The sequence below is a fragment of the Barbus barbus genome (genome assembly GCF_936440315.1).
Source record: "Barbus barbus genome assembly, chromosome: 21".
Classification (NCBI taxonomy): Eukaryota; Metazoa; Chordata; class Actinopteri; order Cypriniformes; family Cyprinidae; genus Barbus; species Barbus barbus.
Window position 1 is genome coordinate 17,827,688 of NC_136749.1, and position 12,667 is coordinate 17,840,354.

Here is a 12,667-nt window from a genome sequence, read left to right on the forward strand (position 1 = left end):
AAAACATATTAAAATAGAAAACAGTTATGTTAAATTGTAATATTCTTTCACAAATAATTCACATAAGTTGTTTCAGAGTGTAAGGACACTGACTCCAGTATGTCTTTCTTATTACTTAAAGGGAGTGGACTTTTGCAGTTGTCTTTTGTTTCTATGGTAACAGCAATATTTCTGATTGGTCATAACTGTACTTGGCAAATAAACATGGTTTTTGTGGCTTCTTCATTTCAGAGCTCATAGTATATTATGAATATTGTTTGTAAGTCAATTTCTCTATGGAAAAATGAATGAGACCGCTAGAACTCTAATTTTGCACTCTGGCTAATAATGAAAGCAAATGATTTCACCATCCAGTACACATTGTCTCATGGTGCTTGCTGACAGAAATATTTTACAGTTTTCACTTATATGTGTTGTGCTCACTTGTTGAACATCTGTATGTAAGTGGCTTCAGTAATGGCCAAAATGGAGAAGGTGCCAAACTCAGTTAAACCAACAGGCAATAAAAGCCTCTTTCCCAGCACTTCTGAACGCAGGCCTGTTAAAAATCAGTGCATATGGTTTTGGAGATGACAAAGAACAGGTGTGGCTGTGTGCCTGTGAGAGTGTGTGTGAGGTGCACGTTTGTTAGAAGCACTATTTGATAGTTGTTCAGAAGCCCTGGCCATTAACCATAGGAACGTACAGTTTTTATGGTCCAAAACCTGTTTGGTCCGAGCAGAAATTGCAGGAATTAGAGTCTGTAAAGGTGGAGCTAATAATAGCATGCCTGTCTTTCTCTCTCTCTCTCTCTCTCAGCTCTGAGAATGGACCTGCAGCTGGATTGGCTGAAGCAGCGTGGAGCAGTTAAGAGGATCTTGTTCATGGACTCTCACCAGCACCAGAGAACCCAGCAGTTGGTTCTGGGTCAAGGGGACCGCCAACATTGCCACAACTACTCTGTTTACCTGCGGGTGAGCCTTATATACCACATGCAGCACAGAACATTGCTGAACTGGCCTCGTTCCTCATGATAAATTCTTGTTTTATCTTCACTACAACTGAACCATGGGAAAGTTAATTGTGAGACAAACCAAGCTCCTAGTGCAACACGACTCATCTGGACGGAATAAGCAATGTGAGAACGTCTCAAAAATGAGACCAAAAATTCTGCTGGGCTGAGGTGACAGGAATTTAACACAGACTTAAGTGTTTCTGGGTGTTTATATGATAACACAGGCCATGGGAAATACTTTTATTTGCCAACTCAATTTGACTGATAAAATCTCAGCCAATATGACCTGTCACTATGATATATTGCAGATGTAAAGCACAAACATACAACAACATAAGAACAGAAATTAGAAACAGGAAATTATTAAATAAGAATAATAAAATTAATTATTATTTTAGATATAATGATATATAATTATTATTATTAAATACAAAGTTATCATTTTTTAAATATTTTTATATTTTCACAAATATCCAGCAACATAAATTATTATTATTATTATAGTGTGTGTGTGTGTGTGTATATATTGTGCTAGACATTTGATATATTGACTAAATATTATTAAATTGTAAAGAAATTCCAGGATCAGTTCCCTCTTCACGTAGGCCTAGTATTTTCATCGGGTCAGTCGTAGAAAAATCGGATTGGTTGATAACTTTTGACGTTTAATCCATGTGTGAAAATAATTAATATCTAGCGCAAGAGCACGGAGAGATGTGCGAGTGCACAGGACGAAGTTTGAGTGCGCACTTGAGCGAGAGGAGAGACACGTTTTAAGTGCGCGCACTCTCTCTGCGAGAGAGTTTTGTGTGAGAGCAAAGGAAATTTGCGTGCGAGTGAGGAGATTTGCGCTCGCGCATTATATTAATCTACTTTCGCGCTCCAAAAATGCGCTTTCGACATTTGGCAGTAAAATAACGCCATAGATTACTGCCAGATCTGTTGAATCAAGAAATCACTTAAATAGAACCTGTCTCACAAAGTGAAGCATGCTTAAAGAGCAACACATCATGCCACGATCTAAAGAAATTCAAGAACAGATGAGAAACAAAATAGTTGACGTATCAGTCTGGGAAGGGTAATAAAATAATTTCTAAGGCTTTGGGACTCCAGCAAACCACGGTCAGAGCCATTATCCACAAATGGAGAAAACTTGGAACAGTGGTGAACACTTCCCAGGAGTAGCCGGCCTACAAAGAGTGCTATGGCGACTCATCCAGGAGGTCATAAAAGAACCCAGAACAACATCTAAAGAACTGCAGGCCTCACTTGCCTCAATTAACGTCAGTGTTCATGATTCAACAATAAGAAAGAGACTGGGCAAAAATGGCATCCATGGGAGAGTTCCAATCTGACCAAAAAGAACACAAAGGCTCGTCTCACATTTGCCAAAAAATATCTTGATTATCCCCAAGACTTTTGGGCAAATATTCTGTGGACTGATGCGATATAAGTTGAAGTTTTTTGAAGGTGTGTGTCCCGTTACATCTGGCTTAAAACCAACACAGCATTTCATAAAAAGATCATCATACCTACAGTCAAACATGGTGGTGGTAGTGTGATGGTCTAGGGCTGCTTTGCAGCTTCAGGACCTGGACGACTTGCCATAATTGATGGAACCATGAATTCTGCACTCTATCAGAAAATACTGAAGGAGAATGTCTGGCCATCAGTTGTGACCTCAAGCTGAAGCGCACTTGGGTTATGCAGCAGGACAATGATCCCAAAGACACCAGCAAGTCCACCTCTGAATGGCTCAAGAAAAACTAAATTAAGGTTATGGAGTAGTCAAGTCAAAGTCCGGACTTAATTCCGATTGAGATGCTGTGGCATGACCTTAAACAGTCCATTCATGCTTGAAAACCCTCCAATGTGGCTGAATTAAAACAATTCTGCAAAGAAGAGTGGGCCAAAATTCCTCCACAGCGATGTGAAAGACTCATTGCCAGTTATCGTAAACGCTTGCAGTTGTTGCTGCAAAGTGTGGCACAACCAGTTTTTAGATTTAAATATTACAATTACTTTTTCACGTAGGGCCAGGCAGGTTTGGACAGCTTTTTTCCCTTAATAAATGAAATCATTATTTCAAAACTGCATTTTGTATTTACTCAGGTTAAAATTAGTTTGATCTGAATCAAAAATAAAAAAAACAAGGGGGCAAAAACTTGTGTGTGTATGCGTGTGTGTGTGTATGTATATGTATGTATATATATATATATATATATATATATATATATATATATATATATATATATATATATATATATATATATATATATATATATATATATATATATATATATATATATATATATATATATATATATATATATATATATATTTCATTAAGTTAATGATTTTTAAAAAAATATAGGGATGAATAGCAGTTGTTGTTTTTTTTTAGAAAATATTTGTGGGCATAACTATTTTAATTTGTGCAAATAATGTTTTTTTATGGAGCGGCATCACACTATAACAGCCTGGCAGCTTTTGTGTTCATAAGCTTTTCCTTCACAAATCCTTGTGCATTTTTGTTGAGAAACATAAACATATACTTTCTCATTTTCTCAAATCCTTGTAACTTATTAAATAATTGTATCTATTGCCCTTGGCTCTCTGAAGCAAGCATGCTCATACAGCAGTCATGTAAAGGAAACAGATTGATGTCAAAGGATGAAGATGATCAAAAGAGTAGAAAAAGTGAAATTAGGATGAGAGGAAGAATAATTCAGTTCTGTTTGCAATCCACTTTTTTGTCTCATCCTTCTCTGTCTGCGTGTAGGATGAGGGAGAGTTCAGAGATAAACTGAGTCCTATCAGTGTGACACTGAACTACAGTCTGGACCAGAACTCTCCTCCACCTGGCCTACAGCTGCGGCCAATTTTGGACCACTACAGCAAGACCTTCCACCATGAGCAGGTTTGCATGCAAAATGAATGTTTCGCATTGTTTGTGAAATGCTGCATGTGTGCATTCTACAATAATTCAATTAGGACAACATGACATGCAAGATTTAAAATAAGTTTCTTTTTTTATGAAAAACAAGACAACATCTTGTTGTCTGATTTAAACAGAGATTAGTAGAAAGAAAGTAAAACATAAGTTCAATTCAGTGAACAAACAAATCAAAAAATGGAAATAGAAGTTTTTTTCCCCTCTCCCTTAGGCAAACATCCTGTTGGACTGTGGAGAAGACAACATGTGCATCCCAGATCTCAAACTGTCTGCTAAAATGTGAGTTAGTGGGTCTGATGCAGTACGTCATTACAGTACATGTGTGTGCCATTGAGCAATTGTTTGTGTATTTGTTTTATGTGCAGTGTTCTATTATGTATCAGTTGTTTATGTTTTATAGCAAGTCATTCTTTGATTTTGGCCTCATATAAGAAGAATTTTAAATACAGGTTTGATTATTTATTTTTATAGGGACCGAACTGAACTTATAATTGGGGATGACAACTTGCTTATGTTGACCATTAATGCAGCCAATGAGGGCGAGGGGGCGTACGAGGCGGAGCTTCATGTGACCCTCCCACCAGAGGCAGACTATATTGGTGTGGAGCGCAGACGTGAGGTAAACAACATTACCCACTATCCATTTTTACTGTACATATACTGTATGTGTACATGCTTACACTGGTAAAATGGTGGTGTTGTGAGACGTTTGTTCCAGGGAGGCATGTTAATGGTGGGTTTATAGTAGCACTGCGGGATTTGTGGCCTAACAGTGGAAACAGCTTGATTTTGGCCTTGTAGCTCAAAGTGTGAGACTATTGGCTCTGCCTGGCCTGTTGTTAACCCTGGCTTTCATTGACCCAATAGTGGAAAAGCGGTTAATGTGTGTGTGTTTATGTAGGTCTGGGTGGGCGATTAGATGTAGAAGTTAATTAATACTGCATTTAGTAAAAGTCCTTTATATGATGTCTTTTATTTATAGTTGCTCTGATTTTAGAAGGTTTATTTTAGTCTCAGACTCTCATTGCTGTTTAGATTATGACTTACCCACTGTATTCTCTTCTTCCAGAAAACAGCTCATGCATGAGTTTATTTTGCTTATTATAGTGTATAAATAATTTACATTTAATATGAATATTAGATGCAAAATAGGTTATCTATATATCTATCTGTCTGTCTGTATATTTATTATTCTCTATGTAGTTCTATCTATCATTCTATAGTGTTCAAGACTAAGATTATGTTTTATCGCATTGCACCTGGTCATGACTATAGAATAACGTGAGCTCCGGTCTTGTGAAATATCAGATTTACTAAATAGCTTTAAATCCATCATGGTAAAATGCTAAATCTGTAATCCATTCTGACTCAGAGTTAAAAACACAAACATGAGCGCTGCAGTGTCTTTGATGTTGTAATGAGGCAGGAATGCAGTGAATGTTGATCTAATTATGGGTATGGTTTCTTATTAACCGTAGTCTAAAACATGCCTCATGTCTAGGTGTTCTCAGTTATACATTGCTGAGATCTAACAGACTGTTTTTCTCATTTCATACAATCCTGCATTCACTTATCTTCATTCATATCTTTGGCTGTCATTCAGTCATTCCATCATCCCGTTCATGCATCACTGCGTCTTCCCGCATGAGACACTGGCGCTCTGTGGCACTGACCGCAAAAGATCTGATCGCTCTATGTCTGTCAGTTATGAGTTTAACAGATGCAGTGTATAGCTGGTAATTGCAGCACGTGTTTCAGAGTGGCTCTTAATGCAATTTGCACAAGTACATTAGCTGCTCTTCAGGGAACAGACTGGTTACGGTTTGACTCTGTTTTGGTGAGAGGAAGTGCTTGCCAGAAGAGGGAGATGGAAGAAAAGAGAGACTGATGTAAGGGGTTGACGAGATGACAGGGGGAGGGCCTCAGTGATGTATGATGTGAATTACTATCAGGGAATTCATCATGTATTGTCTCTCTCTTGTTTCCTTTCCTCCATCCCTCTCTTGACCCTTATTGGCTGGGTTTATTATTGCCCAGTTTTATTTTATTCAGTTTATTCAACAAACAAAGCAGCTATCATACATTACATAATGAAGAGCTGAAATCTTTTTTTCTCTCTGTCTCAGGATCTTCAGCGGCTGAACTGTGAGCACAGGACAGAGAATGACACCAGAGTTGTGGTTTGTGACCTCGGAAACCCAATGGTGGCTGACACAAACGTAAGATCCATCAACTCTGTTGATATACTGTAATGTCTACATGAATGAATGAGTGAAACATATAGTACTCTGTAGTAGTACAATGACGTGAATGCTTGGCCAATGCTTTGCTAGTGTGTGGTACATACTTACGTTATAGACATATGGTGTATAATGTAATTTCTTGCATTACTGTGACGGTAACAAACCTCTGGACTCAAGAGAGCGATAGGGTTTCCTTCAAATGTCTGTGCCATTAATCCAGATATGTTATCATTCAGGTAGCAAATTATAAACCTGTCAACAGTCTAACTACCTGTCTAAACTTAACTAACTCGCTCAGCAATCTTCATTTCAAACAGTTACCCTTATACAGCCACCATGACAGAAATTGACGTAAAAAATAAAGATTTTTTGAGAATTCGATACAAACTTGAGTTGCATTATAAATCGGATTTTGATGCATTTGTCAACACATAAAATTGGGCTTGTGTTCATATGTTTGTGCAGAGTTTGTATTCTTGAATACTTGCATATTTTTTGGGCCTTAGCTTTCAGTGAGAGCTTGAATCCTTCAGCGCATTAACATAAATGAGCAGGACAGAAGACGGAGGATTTTAGTGGGGTGAGAAAAGGGTATCAGTTTGCCTCTTAATAGCCAGATATTTAGCAGCACTGTCAGTTTCCTGAGACATCAGGTCCTGTATGAGACACCTGCCGATGCATCACACTCACACACACACATCTCCTGATCCTGTTCAACCAAAACAGGGTGCTAAAACTGAAGGAGATTCAGTTGAATCAGTTTTTTTTATTTCAGTAATGCAACCAGTGATGAGTGCATAAACGTTCAAAAATTTGGGGTCAGAAAGTTTTTTTTTTTTTAAAGAAATTAATGCAATTAATAATTTTATTCAGAAATGAAATATATAAAAAGTAACTGTAAAGACATTTATAATGTTACAAAAGATTATATTCAACAAAGAAAGCTGAAAAAATATCATTTTCACTGTAAATGTTTATTGAAAACCAAATCAGAATTAGATTAGAATTAGATTTCAGAAATATCATGTGACACTGAAGACTGGAGTAACGGCTGCTGAAAATTTAGATTTCCAATCACAATAATAACATAAAAATCACATAATAAATAAATTACATTTTAAAATATATTACAATAGAAAACAGTCATTTTTTAATTTTTTAATTTTTGATAATTATATTATCAATCATGTAATAATTTTTCACAGTATTGCTGTTTTTAATAAATAAATTAAACTGATAAAGTATATTTTTATTTACAAAATTAGACTTGTTTCCAGAGTTTATCTTTTACGTTTACATTTAATAATTCAGGATTAACTGTTTAGTTTTATTAATATCTAAACCAATTTTTGTAAATTATTTAGTTTTAGCATTTTTTGGACCACATTTTAAACATAAACCTCTATATTTTGTTAAATTTGTGCTCAAAACAAGAAATTGTTACTTGTATTTTGTTATTTGTACACTATATACGGTAATTGAAAAAAATTACAAAACGTAGTTTTTGCTGTGGATCACTTAATCCATCCAGAAGACAGAAACCATGTTTCTGTTAATGTCCTCACTAACCCAGATGTTTTTTTAAAACTGCTTGCCCACTGGCCCGTGGACCCTCGAGAATGTAGCTGTTATACAGATGTGTTCATTCATGTGCCATTAAGGACAAATATACATCTCCCTGATGATATGAGCGTGTGTGTTGACTAAAGAGAAAAGTTTTTTTCTTGCACAGTTAATAGCTTGTGCGTTGTGCAATTTTTTTCTCCTTCTCTCTCTTTCTTTCCTACCTCTTTCTTCCCCGTTTGTCTGTCAGGTTGATGTTGAACATTGTTAATGAGAGTCTGGAAAACAAAACAGCGGGTAGAGAGAAAAAGTGGAATGATGGAGTGAGTGTGTGAAAGGAGGGTGTAAACACATTGGGACAAAGTTTGAGGTTCAGTCTAAACACACTCTCCATCTATTTACTAGTCACCATGACAACCCGTCTCCAGCAATCCCAAATATCTCAGCCTAGGGTGCAGTTATAACAGTTACAAAACACTCTCTTGACCTGTTACACATACTCAACACACACTCCCAACACAACATCCTGCATCTCATACACACAAACAAACACATCCATAAATCCGTATTCCTGAGTCCAGAATATTTATGATTATTTTGAATTACAAATTCATGTACGGTGTTATGTTGTTGTTTGCTTTCTCTACTAGTAGTTATTTGTGAACCGCTTAATAACATTTATAAAAGCACTCTCTGTCTGTCTCTCTCCCTCTCTCTTTCTCTCTCCATCGGTTTCCCATTTCCTAAAAGCCCTCAGGGTGAACTGCTCATTAGGCTCCAGTCCGCTTCATTCCTGCTTCATCCATATTGAGCATTTCTCTTTCATTAAAAGTAGGGAAGATTATATTGTATCATTATCCTAAATATTGTATCATTAATTTTTTTTATTGTGTATATTATATATGATTTATATATATATAGATATGACTTATGTTTCTGAACATTCATTTTTTTTCTGTGTATCTGACACACATACCTGCATCTTTATTAGCCAGTTTACTCCTCTCGTCTTCTGTTTGTTTGGATTGCAGTGCTTGTTAAAGCAATTGAAACGTAATTCGTCTGTAATTTGATGCATAGCTGGTAAATGCTTTGGCTCGAGCAGTGCCAGCTCGCTGAGAGCGGAGGAGGGCAGAGAGGTTTATTACTGCGTTTACTACAGCAGGTCAAAAGATTATGTTGCTCATAAAATATAAATCAGAACATCACAACTAAATATTACCTGTGGATGGGCATGCAATATGAATCTGTGGTTTTAAAACACTATTAGTCTGTGTGTGTAGACAGTTGGCTGGATACTCAGCGGTCTATGTTTTATGTCGAGTTGGCCTGTCATAGAGGTGGATTGTGGGTTTGGAATAGAGCTTGTAGATTCATTCTGAGTGTCAGCATGTAAAATGCGTAGAGAGCCAAAAAGAAAAATTTGTCATTTTTTGTTGTTACAGTACTTTCTTCTGTCAAAGCCATTCATATGAATACTGTACCTTGTATTTTGCAGTTTTATTTTAGTATTATTATTTATTTTATTAAATATTTTTAGTAATATAATATTATAGTATTAATAATATTTATTTTTTTATATTTCTGACTCTAATTTTAATGTTAGTTTTAGTCATTTTATTTGCTTTTGACACTTTAGTTTTTGTTTTTCTGTATAGCTGCAATTTATTTTGTTTCAGTTTAGTAAACATTTAGGCAACATTTCTCATTTTAATTTATTTTTTGAAAGATTTCAATAATATTTATTTTATTTCAACTTTAATTTACAGAAAACAGTTTTCAATTTTATTTGAATATAGTTTTAGTTAATCATAATAAGACATGACTTGCCACATGGCACCCTGTTTATGTTTTTATGTTTATCATATGTTCTTTAATACACATGAGGAGCAGGATTTTGGACCAATGAGTTTTCTCTGTGGGCGGGGCTGTGCAGCACAGTGGTGCTGAAATTGGAACTAAGTGACAGATAAACCCATTCTTATTTGTTGCTGTTAAGGATACTTGCCATTTTAGCATGGTTAGTATTAGCATTGACTAGTTGTTCTGAATAATGGCAGATGGGGGTAGTTTGGAACCTGTTTGGAAACAATCATTAAAGAAATGAAAGTTCTGTTATAATTTACTCACCCTCATGTCATTCCAAAATCCAAACCTATGTGACTTTCTTTATTCTATGGAACACTAAAGAAGAGAAAGCTAGTTGTTTGGCTCTGTGACCTGTTAACATGTTCCAGATTTGGAGACAGGCTTCGTCATGGAGCCTCCAGGGTTAAACCCACATGGGCCAAATTATCATGGCACCAGCAGAGGAGGGTGACAAGGCCGCAGATCCCCCACCTCACATACAACAAGCAAAACGAGAAACACGTCATGAACTCACACTCACAAAACACTCACACACCGTCATCACTGGTGACACAAAATAATGGTACCACACATGGAATCAGCATGTAGCCTGTGATCAAACACAATATGTTTTTTTTATTTTCTTATTTTCAGTTTTTTTCTTCTTTTTCAAAACTTTCCAAACTATCCTCTCATAGCCTATAAAATGGAAGTTATAACCATGTGGTGCAGCTCATTCATCACAAATAGGGTATCATAAGGCCAGTGTGCACAAAACATGTTAGAGACAGCACCTCAAACAGTATGAGCGCCACAAACGGTTCCTGCATGAGGAACAGTAGAGTTTTGTACTAACCTGTTCTCTGAAGTAGAAGCTTCCAGCTGGATTGAAGGAAAGAAGGAAATTACGAAAAAATAAAGAAATTAATTCTTTTCTCAAAGAATCCTAAAAAAATGTCAAAAATATTAAGCAGAACAATTTTTTCAACATTGATAAGAATACGAAATGTTTCTTGAGCACCCAATCAGCATAATAGAATGATTTCTGAAGGATCAGGTGATTTTGGGTGAACTGTCCCTCTAAGTAAAGACAGGAAGTCATCAGAAGTGCTGTCCATAAGGCATTGGCTCTTTTGGCTCCTAATTTTAATAAACCAAAGAAACCATCTCCGTCTAACTGTGAATCTTATTTTCTAATTGAAAATGCATTAAATTTACTGGTAGTTTTAAAATGTAAATGTCTTTTGTGAGCCATAATTCATACAAATCGGACATGACTCGCCCCATCTATTGCTCTCACTGTGGTATTTAATGAAGAAAGGAGTTTCATGGTCTGTAAAATGAAACGCACTGAATGAGTTTATTGTTTCACCGACTCCTACCCATTTCAGCTAATGTCACATTTGGGTAATGTAGAATCACAGAATTTTGTCTCTATCCACAACACCTCGAAAAGAAGGATTTCCCAGCGTCTTCAAGCGATATATTATTTCTTGAGAGAGTGGGCTGATATTTTAGGGGTGATACACTTCTGATGACACTAAATAATAGACTGACAGGCTCGTTTTTTTTTTGGCTTACATTATTCTTTGTTTTTAATCAAACACGATCCAGCCATTTTCAAGCTTTCTGCATGCACTCTGTCCATCTTTACTTAGTCAATCTGTAATCCATCTGAAGAAATACCATTGCACATATGTATTCAAACACAGTGCTTTTGATGTGTATGTTTGTGCTGTTTCGAATGGAAACTGCATCTAACATTTCATTCCTATGTTGTGAAATGCATTTAATCAAACACATTTGAGGAACTTGTGCATTTTTCCCATGTTATACACTAGGAACTGTTCTGAGTTTCATTAAAACTTTCGATTAAGAGTTATTGTCTCATTAGTGTAATTAGATGATTACTGTTGCAACAGAAACATATGAACCAGCCCTTGTTAACTCAGATTGAGATGAAGTCTCATTTCTCAACACTTGCATGAAGTTGCAGAGACGTGATTTTCATTTGATGTACCAACTCTCTGGGTTTTAAAAAAGGACGCGAGACCACAAAAAGAGGCTCCGTGGCCAGTTCCTCTTTAAAGTTTAACAGCACTTGTTACTCTCACCCGTCTGTTATGAGGGGCTTTGTAGTAAGGAAGGTTTCCGCCTGGGGAAACTCATTTATGGGGCTCCAGAGTTAGCACATAGCCTTTAGCTAAAGGACTGGCCTTCATTATCCATCCCAGCAGCCATTATCAGACTTCTTCTAATGAACTACACCATGTGGACACAGTTACAGCCAACGAGAAAGAGAGATGATTAGTGAAATTTTACTATTTGTTTGCGAATGAAGATTCCAGTGTTTAGACTTGGTTCAGCAGAGCAGAAAGACAACAAAAGATATAAATCAGAGAAAATGGCTTTATATAGACCGTTTTTAAGAGCTGGCATACTTTTGACCGTATGTAATTGCAAATTGCAATTATATAAATATATTGGTAATATGTTAACAATAGGGGTAACACTTCACCAGTTCTCACTAGTTGCTTATTAGCATGCATATTATTAACATATTGGCTGTTTATTAGTACTTATAAAGCACATATTCTGCATGGCCATATTCTACATGCCTAATCCTACCCAATATCTAACTTAGCAACTACTGCACTAACTATTAATAAGCAGCAAATTAGGAGTTTATTGAGGCAAAAGTTGTAGTTAATAGTTTGTTAATAGCGAGAATTGGACCTTGTAATAAAGTGTGACCACAATAGCTAATATGATAGTTAATGCAAAAGAATAATAAGCTATACTTTTATATCATAAAATGGTTTTTGAGTGCAAAAAAGGCTTGGTGTAAATTTCTGATAGTCGCAAAAATTAACATTAGCACTCTAGAATACTTCTGATTGGTCAAGCATGATATTCAGTGGTCAGCAGAGATGGGTCATTCACTAACAACATTCATTTTGTGTGTCGTGTGACAAATAAACAAAAGGTAAACTATTCATTTATTCTGATCATTTATCTTTGGCTCCATTATATTTCCTAATACAAATATGAAAATATATAATT

At 36.0% G+C, this 12,667-nt stretch overlaps 1 protein-coding gene across 1 annotated transcript in view; it reads left to right on the forward strand.

Moving 5' to 3' along the window:
• Positions 1 to 12,667, forward strand: part of LOC306887289 (integrin alpha-8-like) — a 75,228-nt gene that overhangs the window by 45,708 nt on the left and 16,853 nt on the right. The window contains exons 17-21 of the mRNA XM_079444915.1: positions 799 to 953; positions 3,777 to 3,914; positions 4,162 to 4,229; positions 4,422 to 4,569; positions 6,077 to 6,169. Of these exons, the coding sequence (XP_079301041.1) occupies positions 799 to 953; positions 3,777 to 3,914; positions 4,162 to 4,229; positions 4,422 to 4,569; positions 6,077 to 6,169 (602 nt within the window). The remainder of the gene's footprint in view (positions 1 to 798; positions 954 to 3,776; positions 3,915 to 4,161; positions 4,230 to 4,421; positions 4,570 to 6,076; positions 6,170 to 12,667) is intronic.